At 42.2% G+C, this 13,032-nt stretch overlaps 1 protein-coding gene across 1 annotated transcript in view; it reads left to right on the forward strand.

Annotated features, from left to right (window-relative positions):
• Positions 1 to 13,032, forward strand: part of ppfia4 (PTPRF interacting protein alpha 4) — an 82,770-nt gene that overhangs the window by 48,758 nt on the left and 20,980 nt on the right. Inside the window, 3 exon segments of the mRNA XM_078166269.1 lie at positions 9,825 to 9,926; positions 10,077 to 10,241; positions 12,439 to 12,513. Coding sequence (XP_078022395.1) covers positions 9,825 to 9,926; positions 10,077 to 10,241; positions 12,439 to 12,513 — 342 coding nt within the window.

Genomic DNA, 13,032 nt, shown 5'->3' on the forward strand with positions numbered 1-13,032 from the left:
ATATCTCCATACTGCTCGTCCGTAGTGATCCAAGTGTCCTGAAGCCCCAACATAAAAAGTTGTTTGGAAAAACGTCATTTGAACTCTGTTTGTAGCCTCAGTGTAGCCTGCAGCTCTAACTGCCTCTCTGTGCACTGCGTTCACATGTGTGCGCTTGCGCGCGAGACCAGCAAAAGCACGTGAACACACATGAACGCTGTGCCCATGTCTCACGGTCTCGCGCAAGCACGCACATGTGAATGCGGTAGATAATGGGTGAATTTTCATTTTTGGGCGCACTATCCCTTTAACAAAAAGGAGGTTGCTAACATGTGGCTGAATTAGACTACAGATTTTGTCGCTTTGTCGATGTTGAAGCCATGCGACTGTGGTGTAGTTAATTTATGTTACCTTTTCACTTCTGGCTACTACTTAAATCTGACATCACAGTGATGTTACTTTTCAGCAGACGCAGGTGTGAATGTTCAGCAGATGGTGTGGTCTAACATTACCACAGGACAAAATTTGTATTCAATTTTGGGAATGGAATAAACACAACACCTTTCACACAGGCAGGGTGTCGAGTGTTGCTTCAACAGGTCCCCCATTAATGTCTTCTAGCTATCTTCAAAATTCAGTTTTATTTCAATATAGACGAGCCCAGCAGTATAACAGGAAACGGGAAAAGCTGACTGAGGTTCTGTCAGGTACAAAGCTTTCAGCTGTTATGGAGCACAGAGCAAATAGGGGCAGGACTTAGGAGGGACCTTTTAAGTAGCTTATACAGTTTTAGGACATTCTAAAAGTTATTGTACAGTAACACTGTCATGACGCAATCAGGAGGATATTCTCTATCTATTCTTTCTCTTTTCTGTTGTAGGTTCCCATCTCAGAGAGCTGTCTCATCAAAGAGACAGTTTCTCCACAACACTTTGAATTGGAGAAGGATTCTTTGATTGATGCCTAAATGGGCTGCTTCATTACTTTTGCTGTCTTCAAGAGAAGTAACTGTAGTTTTGTCATTTAGATCCCGAGGACAACAGACGAAATAAGAACAGTAATGAAACAGACTACAAAACACAGCCTGTCACACACAAGCACATCCAGACAGCATCAAAAACAATCACTGATATATCTGAAAAAGGACCGAAATTCATACAAAAATAAATAATATAAATAATTCATTCCATTTGTGAGGTGCGAGGTGCCGGAATGAAGTACTTCCAAATTCAGTGTTTACTTAGTCAGTCCTGGGATCTGGTCTGAGGCTGATAACCAGCAATTTTAGCTTTGAAAAGAGATGTGATATATTGAGGCTGCTTCAGCAGGATACATTTAGATGGTGCTTTTTCCACTGCTGCATATTACACGGGAGCTTTTAACGGTGCCGTAAATACTGCTGGCAGTGGGCTGATGAATGAAGGACCAAGGTCCTTCAAAGTACTCAGTCAGTCTCCTCAACCACAGCTTTACTGCTGAATGACAAACAGGAAATAACTGGCAAACCGAAAAATGATCACATCATTTGTGATGACTGCTGAAGCACCTGTCTCGCATATGGCCACACGCTTTATATTTGCATCAAACAGTGCGGAAGTTTTAAATGTAGGGGTTATAGTAGTGTTCATTCATACTTTGTTTTTCAGTCGTAATTCAGGTGTGTGATGGTGTAGGTTGAGTCTCCACAGTGCTGACCTCTGAGTGCACACACACACACACACGGACACACACACACACACAAGCACAGGCGGATAAGCACACTCACAATAAACCTTATATTTTTGGGATTGCATGTGTGTGTGTGAGAGAGGGACTATTTTTTTTATCCGACTGCACTCCAATCTCTTCCTCTCTCTTTCTCTCTGCACATTCACACACACACACACACACACACAGAGCATTTTTTTCATCCTTTAATCCCAAACTGCTTAAGGAAGCGAAGGGGAGAAATCCCTTTACAATGTCTGGGCTCAGCAGTGTTTGGTAACCACTTGCTATCTCACATTGTGGTTGGAGGCAGAGGAGCCGCGTTCCTCCAGACGCCCAGAACCTTCTCTCCGCTCTATATGATATACTTTCTGACAGACATCGAGGTTGTGTTGTCAGAGAGCTGCTCTCTGTATCTAACTGTTGTATGAAGTTGAATAAATATCCTGGGATTTTTCGTAGCTCATACGGTTTTGTGGGGTTTGCATTGCACAGTACACGCACACACACACACACACACACACACACACACACACACACAGTGATGGCGTGTGTGTGTGTAAAAGATAATAAAAGCAGTGGAAGTTGCCGCCGGGAAGGCGTTCAACAGACCTCCATGAGAAATTAAAGTAACAAGTTTTTTGTCTAGACAGTGATGTTACATTTTATATGATAGTTTATATATAACACTTGCCTGTCATTATATAATCCCTCTAACATAGGTGATGCATTCATACCTTTATCTATTTTTAGTTATTTGTCAGTGCGTTTTTTTGAGTGTTGAAGCAGTTTGTGGGGAGATGCAGGGAGCACCTGAAAGGCTGCAGGGTGAAGGGATGAACTAGAGAGCACGAGAGGTGGCCTGTTGAGCCTTTTTGCCATGATTGAAAGAGACAGAGTGCTCCAACATCTGTCAGTGGATTTGGGCTGAGCTCCTGTCTATTGGTGCGCCCCTGTGGAATAAGGGAAAGTAAAATGAACAAGCTGACCCATTTTCCCCCCTTTCCTCTCGATGCTCCTTCCCTCTCACTTCACTCTCCAGTCGCTCCGCTCCTCTGACTTGTTTTTTCGCTCACAGCGTGATGGGCAGGATCAACAGAGATCCAGATCATTCTGTGTGACTTTGCATGTGTGAGAGTGTTTGTGTGTGTTTGTCTCAGATCTGAATTGTGTGATTTAGATTGTGACTGTCTAAGCAGTTGAGCTAGTGTACCGTGTGTGTGTTTTGCCTGTCACACTTGATTTAATTAGGGATGGGGGATGTGGAGAAAATCAAATATCACAGTATTTTGTACCAAATAACTCAATATCGATATTGCAGTGATATTGTAGGGTTGACTGTTGGTGCTTTCACAAAATATTTACACAGTGATTTTTATTTATCAGTAATCATTCATAATGTGGATATAATGACTAAGTGGGTAAAGTCAAATAATAGAACAGTAGAACAGTCTGGTAAGTTAAAAAAAAATGACATCACTTTACTGTAATGTAGCCTTTAAAACCAGGAAAATACAACACTTAAGATATTATGATATCCAAAATCTAAGATATCTAGTCTTATTTTTCATTTTTGAGTATTTTGCCCAGCCCTCAATATAATAATGTTTTTAAATGTATCTTATATGTATAGCAAAGTAAAGCACTACAGGTCAGTGCCCTGGACACATTTCAAAAGTAGGGCTGCACAATATATTGTTTTTTTTTTTAATTGTCATAGCAACGTCAACACATTGACACTTTGAATAGACCACCAATGTATTAAATCACATTCTGTCTGTACGCATTATTTTGTCTGATATGCACCATGCTGTTAACTTTTTGGCCAATCAGACAGAGCTCTCGCTGCTGGGCAGGATCCAACATTGCCTAATTACCTGTACTCAATAGAAAGTTACACTGGGCCAGTAAATACAATCAGTGAGCGAGTGAGGAACGTTGCATTGCTTTGGTTTGCCTTCGTCTGTCTTCATTCACGTAAACCATCAAGACAGACACAGGCAGGCTTGTTTACTTCGTAGATGAAATGGCAGCCATTCCTGACAAGCAAGTTCAAATGTAAAAGAACATTCATTGTGGGGCATCCAGTAGCTCAGTGGGTAGAGCGGGTGTCCCATGTACAAAGGCAATGTTCTTCCTGCAGTGGCCGCGAGTTCAATTTCAGCCCACGGCCCTTTGCTGCATGTCAGCCCATCTCTCTCACCCTTTCACGCTTAACCTGTCCTGTCCTTTCTTGAAAAAGAACATTCATTGCGCCTTGCAGAGAAACATACAAATGGGGTTGAGAATGATGACTGGTGTTATAAGAAGCGTAGTTCCTTCGGGAAATAGCTCACTGCGCACTGAGCGTGTGGTCAAGCAAGAGAGGATGAGTGATGGCGGATGTGCCCAGAGCGGACAGCTGTTGGCGAATGGAACAGAGAAGAAATTAGCAGGAAAGTTGTCAAGTGGTTGTAAATGTACAGCGTAGGTTTCAGTCTGTCCATGAATAAACACTGCAGCTCCTCAAGATCCAAGTAAACTCTATTTATACAGTATATATAAGCATAAGCACAGGCACTGTACAAGTCTGAGTATACATTATATCATATATTGCATATTCTCCTCATATCCTGCAGCCCTAATTAAAAGCACGAGGCAAATTTAGAGAGACACATTTGTGTGATTACACTCAAATTGTTGTTCAGATCACATTTTTACTCCTGATCCTTTAATATACAGCAACTATCCATATTAAGTTTGATTTCTTTTTAGAAACCTATACATTTAGGAGCTTTTTTTCTGCAAAATACAACTGCACAATTCATACTGAAGCCACACTAGTCCACACTGGTCAGCCTGTGCATACTACTTTACAGATAACAGGCAAGAATAGGTAATACCATCAGGATCAATGTGACACAACACAGTGGTGAAGACCAGTGCAAACCAGAGACTCTTGCTGTGTCTCAAATCACATACTTCCGTTAGTACACTTCCATGTAGTATACTGTGTGCACTATGTACTTATTGGCGTAGTGCGCAAATTTTGACAGGGTAGTGTTGTCTCAAACCAAACACTGCACTCACCGGAAATGACGACCACAAATTAGCTAGTTAGCAAACTAGCATTAGCATTCGCGCTATCGTTCGCAGTACCAAATCATTACAGACTGCTCAATTAACCCAATAAACATACTGCTGGCTTATACCCGACAACAGTATAGTGGTGCTTAGTGCAAAAACACATGTATAACTTAAATTTGTACAATGCAGCGACGTTCACGGTCACACAGTCCTCGGCCGCCATTTCCAGTTTGAAAAGTGGTCCCTCCCCTTCCGCTACATAGCCAAGATGGCAACCATTTAGGGTGAGAAGTGTCCATAGTTCCACACTCAACTTCTTGACCGTTTTGAGTGCACATTCTGGGTACTCATAGTGCACTGCATTTTTCCATACTTCTCAGTATGAACGCACTTATGCACTCAAAATAGTAAGTGTAAGTACAGAAGTACACGATTTGAGACACAGCATCTGTCAAGACCACAACTTTACTGGCCATTACCACCAGTTTACAACTGTAAAACTTAAGACCAGAATGTTTCTATACAAGATATATACAGTACAGCCCTAAAACTGGGATGTAGAGATGTTCTTCTCCAACTTAGTTTTCCAGTCACAACTGTTCCTGTTCCACCTGCCTTACCAACAGGCCCTGGTGTCGGGTGTTTTGCTGTACTGGCATGTTCAACCAGACCTGGCACTTAAAGGGGAACACCACCTAAATTAATTTGCTATTTCCAGGAAAGTTCAATCAATAGTTGTGAACATGAGCTACCCTCTCTCAGAGCCAGAAACCAGAGAAGTGAGTCTCAGACTTGTGATGTCATTAAGTATAAAGTCTGGAGCTGCTCCATAGACAATGAATGGGAGCCTGGTTCTGTGGACCCCCAAAGTATTTGTACTCTATTTTATACCCAAATGAGCTCTACACTGTTGTAATGTTCTCAGTTGTGAAACAGAAAATGTACCCGTACACTCAGAACACTCCCCTGGGTGCTCTCAGTGTCAACGATAACTTTTTTTTTTACAATTCTTCGTCTACAGAGCAGCTCCAGACTTTATACATCACTAGTTTTAGTTTGAGCTCTGTAGCTTTGGGATTTGGGAGACAGTCGTTCATGTTTACTTATATTTTGGGGCTGTCTTAGACCATAGTAATAAGGTATGAATTTTGAAAATGGTGTAGTTCCCCTTTAAATTGTCACCATATTTTTTGAGGGCATCAGTGTGAAATGTTCCAGATTTTAACTTTAAAGAAGAACTTCTGTGTCATGCCGAGTGTTTGGGTCATCAGTGAGAAATGTGAGACCAAGAGTGCAGTGTCATGGCTGCAGGGAGCACCAGGACTTTTAAAACTCTGTGTGTGTGTGTGTGTGTGTGTGTGTGTGTGTGTTTGAGACAAGCAGAGAGAGCATAAGCCTCTGGGTATTGGCTTGGACTAAAGCCAAGCTTAGAGGAAATGCCAACAAAGCACCAAGAGATGTTCAAACAACATGCACACACACACACACACACACAACCTCTCACACACACTGGCGCACACACAGATGTACACACTTTAGTAAACAAACAGCCACCCACTCTCTGCTCCAGTGTGATCAAACCACAGAAAATATTAAAAACCAGCTTCCAGGAGAAACTGTGTGAGTCACTGGCTCCTTCTCTGTCGTACACAGCACTGTTAGCCTCTCACCTCCTGTAAATCTAATCAATGGCAGACAATAACTAAAAATCATATGGGCAAGTGGATTACGTCCTCTGACAGAAGAGCAGAAGAGTTGACTGCTCAGGTAGCAGCAAAACAGACCTTGAAATATTTGTTGTTCAAGAATGACGAAAGCAGAGAGTGACATTTCAACCCTTTTTTCTTCCACTGATCTGAGGAGACTTGTGTGAGGATCTGTTTACACTGTTATTACTTATCTGAACAGGACAGAATGTGGAGACTTTATAATCCCAGACCAGAGCAGGTGAAGCTTATCATTTTTAGCAAAAGACGTCTGACATTGTCAGGATTTGTAAAACTCTTTGCAGATGCATTAAATGTTGTCTTGCAGCAATGGACAAGTAGGGTTGCATCAGGTTGACAGATATCAGATATTCAGTCAGGCACATTATGTTGTCAGTCACAGAAAAGCCCACTACAACATTTTGAAATACGCTGTTATCACAGATGTGTTTAAAGGAACTGTGTGCAACATTTAGGTAATATCTATGATTCAGGGTCTGAGCCAGTAGTGCCTGCACATGGTTCTTAATATGGTGGTGGAGGTAGCAGCTAACAGAGCTAACAGTGTTAATGTGGGGGACCTGGTGGATGGGCATGATGCCTCTGCAATGACTCCATTCTGCCACTGTGGAACAGCGCTATCAGCAGTACAGTTGCAGTGCAGAGCAGCAGCATCTAGCTAGTCGCATGGGACTCACATTCACAAAGGGTTCTGAAACACATAGCTGAGGGTTGACAGTTCGTCACTGTCAGGCCATCAGTGCGCGTCTCTCACTCTAGTTTTTGCAGTGTGCACTGCACCATTGGGATAAGTCAGCCCTTGTTGAATTTTTTTGGCCAATTCAGTGTGTTGAATCGGCGTCTACGACTGCAGAACCTGTCGGTAAATGAAATCACTCTGATTGGCAGTTCAGCTCAGTGCAGGGGAAGAGAAACGAAGTGATGAAAGTAAACAAGTGGCTAAAGTCAAGAGGGCGTGAGATCAAAATAGACTTGTTATACAAGATGCTATTGCATTTTTATCCATTCAGCTATTTACCAGAGATGGTTTGTAACTGTGTGTTGTTCACTAGCACACGGCAAATTTGCTTTGTTCTTTCAACATCATGTTGTGTTGTTAATATGCTAAATGGCTAAACTAGCATCTTAAATCCGCCTTGTTGGGGCGACGGTGGCTTAGTGGTAGAGCAGGTGCCCCATGTACAAGGCTGTTGCTGCAGCAGCCCAGGTTCGACTCCAGCCTGTGGCCCTTTGCTGCATGTCATTCCCTCTCTCTCTCCCCCCTTCACACTTGTCTGTCCTGTCAAATAAAGGCTAAAAATGCCCACCCCCCACCTCTCACGGAGGCGCAGAATGCACAACTTGCAACTACATGAACCTTTCTGACCGAGATTCAGGCGACATGAGCTAACGCAACAGTCGGCCTCCATTGTTGATTGTTCTTTTATGTTGGTTATGGTGTGTCTGGACCTTGACAGGCACGTGCTGTTGGACACAACAAAGAAAAAGGAGCTCAGATTACAACACACACAGAGTGTGCGTGACCTCATTCTCTTTTCAGCATGCCATCACTTTACATAAGCCTATCTACCACTTTATCTTTGCATAGCAAATTGTGGTTTGCTGCTGTGATACTGCTCTGAATATCATGTAGAGCCCCTTGAGAACACCCTTTTGTTAATTCGCAAGAAATATGCCATTATGTCTTCACAGATCTTGATCAGACATATAACAATGATCCTTAAAGGACTAGTTCATCCGAAAAACTGCCAGGTAAAATGCTATTAAAGTTTATATACTGTAAAAACCAAACACACAGCAAGTTAGCGCGGCAGTTCTATCACAGCCCCCTCCCAAACTATTAAAGTTAATGGAGCCATCTCTTTACAGCTCCAAAAGAGCATAAAATGTCCATCAGATTTGCCATATGTGGTTGTTTGTGGTGCTGTAAAAAGGTGGTGCTATCTTGAATAATGTAGAATGAAGTAACACACTGCTCACTCAACAGACTTGGGGATATATAGATGAGTTGTATGTCATGTCAAAATAAACATTTGAATGTTAGGAAGTGTGTCCTTGCTCTATAAGGCCTCAAATCCTATTTTATGTACTCATCCTGTTACAAGGACGATGACTTGATCTTACCTTGACACAAAATGAATCAAAATCACACAGTATTTCACTCTATGCCGTGCCATCCCTACAAAATGTCTGAACCCTTGACCGAAAATTGCTTCAAACATGGCGTTCCTGACAGACTGAGTGGATCCCAACCAAACAGAAGCCACTGTGGTCCAAATTCTAGTCACTTGTCGGTCGAGTTTTTCAAATGTGGCTATAGAGGACGTCTGGAGTGCTTAAAAGCTTCCTTGAAGTGCACAGCCATCTGTCAACATTGAGGAGCCTGAAGAATTAACGTCAATAAATCAAATGGCTCTTAAGTGAAATACACTTTCCTCACAAAGCTAAGAATTCATTTTGGATAATCTAATCTCAGTTTAATAATGAGAAGTCTCCCTGCCATCACTGGGAACTGGACACTGTTTTCACTTCATTGTATTTTCTTTTTGGACAATGTAATGAAATTTGTCATAACATTTTGATCTGGCTAATATTATATAGTGCTGCAGATTTGAAGGAAACTCGATTTGTTGCTACTGGAAAAAGAGCCACAGATAATTCTTTCTCCTACAGTTACGGATTAGACATATTGGTATTGACCATTGTTATTTAATACAGTTAATACATTCTGAATGTGGCTCAGCCATAGTTAAGGTCAAAATCTTGACCTTTTTGTCACACTTGGCAAAACAAATTGACTCTTTTGTACAATTGGACGCAACACCATTTGGTCACTTCTTTTTGCACTTGCTACTGTAGTCTTATGGCTCCCAAAAACCCAGAGGCAGGCGCTGAGGTGGGCAGAGTGGCACAGCTGAGGTTGTGTTTATGCAGATCAGATAGCACAGTGCCATTTTGGTCATTTCCACCTGCTCAGACCATCTCTTATCGCAGGTGCACAGAAAGCTTTTCTCAGACAGGATCCTTCGGACAACAAGTTAGGAGCATCCGGTCTGAACTGCCTATTATTTAAGTCTGCCCTCACTTCACCTACTGATAAAGTATTCCTCCTACAGGTACTAACACTGTGCTCATCCTGTGCTGCTCTGCGCCAGGAGTGTGCTTGTGCCACAAAAACTGCAAAAAAAATACGTCAGCCACGCCCACATGTTTGCACCCTGAGATTACAGCTGCATAATATGTGCTCGGTTTCACAAAAGTAGAGCCCATTATGTTGATCGCTGATACAGTATTAACCTCGGAATGGGTGTTGTGCTTGTGTGTGTGTGTGTGTGTGTTGTGTAGGAGTTTGCCACCCTGACGAAGGAGCTGAACATATGCCGGGAGCAGCTGCTGGAGAAAGAGGAGGAAATATCTGAGCTGAAAGCTGAAAGGAACAACACCAGGGTATGTGTGTGTGTTTGAGTGTGTGCATGTGTTAGTGTGTGGTGATGCTGATAAAAACAAACAATGTTTCTAAGCTAGAAATTAGTATTCTCTTTGGTCGTGCATGCAATCGTGTGTGTGTGTGTGTGTGTGTGTGTGTGTGTGCTATAGCTGCTGCTGGAGCACCTGGAGTGTCTGGTGTCTCGTCACGAACGCAGTCTGAGGATGACAGTGGTGAAGAGACAGGCACCCCCACCATCTGGAGTCTCCAGCGAGGTGGAGGTCCTCAAAGCTCTGAAGTCGCTGTTTGAACACCACAAGGCTCTGGATGAAAAGGTGAACACACACAAACACACAGAAGGGCTGCGATCTGTTCTAACAAATATATGCTGAGGAAACGATTGCATCATTTCAGGGGCCAAAGCATTGAAAGCAATAATTGACGTGCTTCATTTGAGGAGTGTCAGTTGATGCCTCTCTGGCACTCCAGAACCAGAGCCAGCTGTATCTGAGGAGAGGGTCATTATTTTGGAAATATTGTTGTATATGACACATACTGCGATTAATTCTCTATGTATTTCTATTTGATTAAAGTTATATGCAATTACAACTTCACACAACCAGCGGTATTTTGGGGAAAGATCGCTATTTATGCAGACAGGCAAAGTTTGTATGCTTTACAGATCCCCCTTGTTAATTTTCTAATTAACATGTAATGTAGAAGGGCAACTGTTGGCTACATGTGGTTGATGAACTCGCATGTCATATACGTAGCGAAGGCTTCTCTGCTTCTGATTGGCTTACCCTGACATTCTTACCCTAACTCTCACCAATCCTACTCCTCTTGCCCAAACTTAATCAACCTATCTAACAAAGGCAACAAGTACTAGCCAGTCAGTGGAAGAGTAGTGCAGGTCATGTCTTCACTATCCTAGGAAACGCAAATTCATGTGCGGTTGGTTAGCTGACTTGATATGTATTTTACCTGTTGCACCGACGTCTCTTATCTCTTGTCCTTATTTTATAAGTTTTTAGTCTGCAGTCATAAATCACAGGTCATTTTTGGACTTCATTGAACTTCCCGTCATTTATGTTTGCATATTCCTTAAGTCGGCTAGCTAACTTAGCAAGATGTCTTAAGGACCCTACACATGCTGTTGGCAGGTGCCTGTCAAGAAGTGTTCAGCCAGGCCTCCAAAAACACAACTCCCCTAAAAACAGGCTTAATATGGAAATATCATGTCAGTTTAATTTTTTTAATCTATTTGTTTAGTATTTTTTTATTGTTAATAATTTATTCTTAAATCAAATACTGTACTCTGGGAAAAAATTCTTACCTTTTAATTCCTTTCAGCTCTCTCCAAATGGTTACTGCAGCTGAAGAAAAAACATCTTTGGTCACTGGGTCTTCATTTGATGCTCCAAAACAAAACAAGGTCAGAGTAGGGCTGTCAAAGCAGTTTGATGTGCCTCATAACACTTTTGGTGCGTTTTGGGGCATTCAAAACAATAGGCGAACTTCAAAATGTGTGGGTCATAATGCCTCAAGTGTCTTCAGGGCATGGTATTTCCATCAGCCCTGTACAGGGGCACCTTCCTGATAATTCACCAAGGTGTATACAGCATATGACAATTTATTTGTGTTACAAAAAAACACCCTTCTCGCTGGAGGACAAAATGACACTTGTTGCCGCAGCAGATGTCGACTCATAAGCGAGCATTGAACAAAAAAAACTGGTTTATAAACTGCTTTTGTAGTTGGAAGAAGTCATCTCAAGATAAAGTTATATGTAGCAATACTCCCAAACAGGGGCAGAGACCTTTTCTTTTTTTAGTCCTGTAATGTTATCCCCACTACTGACAGTCCCCGACTTTCTCAGTTCAGCTGCCTGGAACACCAGTTGACACTGACCTCTGGTGGTGCGTGCTGAGCACTACATCACCTCAATACAACATCTCCATATCAGTTCAGTGGAAAGATGAGTGTCTGTATATTGGACGGTATTGAAAATCATACCTTATGTATACCCCTGTATACTGTAATACCCTACTGCTCAAGCCTAGTGCTGTCACACACGCCACTTTGTTGCTCCTTGTTTGTCTTATTAACAGAGCTGCTCTTCTCCCTCACTAATTAATTCTGATGAATTTGGTTTGTCTGCTTGTCTTCTCAGTGTTAAGCTATTAATGAACCTAAGCAAGCCCTGAGTTTCAGAGTAAAAGTTTTCTATTGGAGGGAAGAGATTGTTGTTGAAAAGCTTTTAATGATGACTCTAAACAGATGGAGGGATTCTTGAGTTTGCAACAACAGCAAACAGTTGCAGCAGCAGATTAAGACAGGAAGAAATATGATAATGTATTCATATAACAGGGGGAAATTAACTTTGAACTGAACTCAAGGTAAAAAGAGCCCCGTTTCCAGATTTAAATTCTCTGTGTTTCTAAATTATATCCAGAACTGTGCCTTTACATCAGCGTGTCCTCATGTCTCTGGACTTCATCGTGATATGTGTGATCTTGATGTGTTTGTCAGGTACGTGAGAGGCTTCGTGTGGCTCTGGAGAGGGTGGCCACCCTGGAGGGACAGCTAGCAGCTAACACACAAGAGGTAAGGTGTGTGAGTGTGTGTGTGTGTGTGTGTGTGTGTGTGTGAGTTCCTTTGTGTGGTTATTGGTAGTGAAACATCTGTTCAGTCCCTTGCAGACATCTGTTGAAGCCTGCGGTCTGATCTTATATATGCTTCAAGTGTCACGCTGGGTGAGAGGCTCTGTCGTCTGAGCCCTCTGTTCATGCACACACACACACACACACACACACACACACACAAATACACATGCACGGACACAAACTCGCCTTCTGTACTCATCTAGTTAAAAATGTCATTAAAGAAATCACTGTAAAGATAAATTATGCTAAATATTCACAGCAGGCTCAGTTAAAGCAAATCCCAGTGGGTTATGTAAGATTTAAAGTGAAGTTGCATTGATCACACAGTTTTGTAAGAGGAGCAGACCCTCACTGAAACAACCCCTCCTTCATCTATTTTGAGTCTAATTCATATTTGTAGTTGTGTAAAATATAGCAGGGTGTGTTGTTTGAAGCACGCTGGCAGCCTGAGAGCCAGGCT

This window comes from Epinephelus lanceolatus, chromosome 1 (assembly GCF_041903045.1).
Source record: "Epinephelus lanceolatus isolate andai-2023 chromosome 1, ASM4190304v1, whole genome shotgun sequence".
NCBI classification, from domain to species: domain Eukaryota; kingdom Metazoa; phylum Chordata; class Actinopteri; order Perciformes; family Serranidae; genus Epinephelus; species Epinephelus lanceolatus.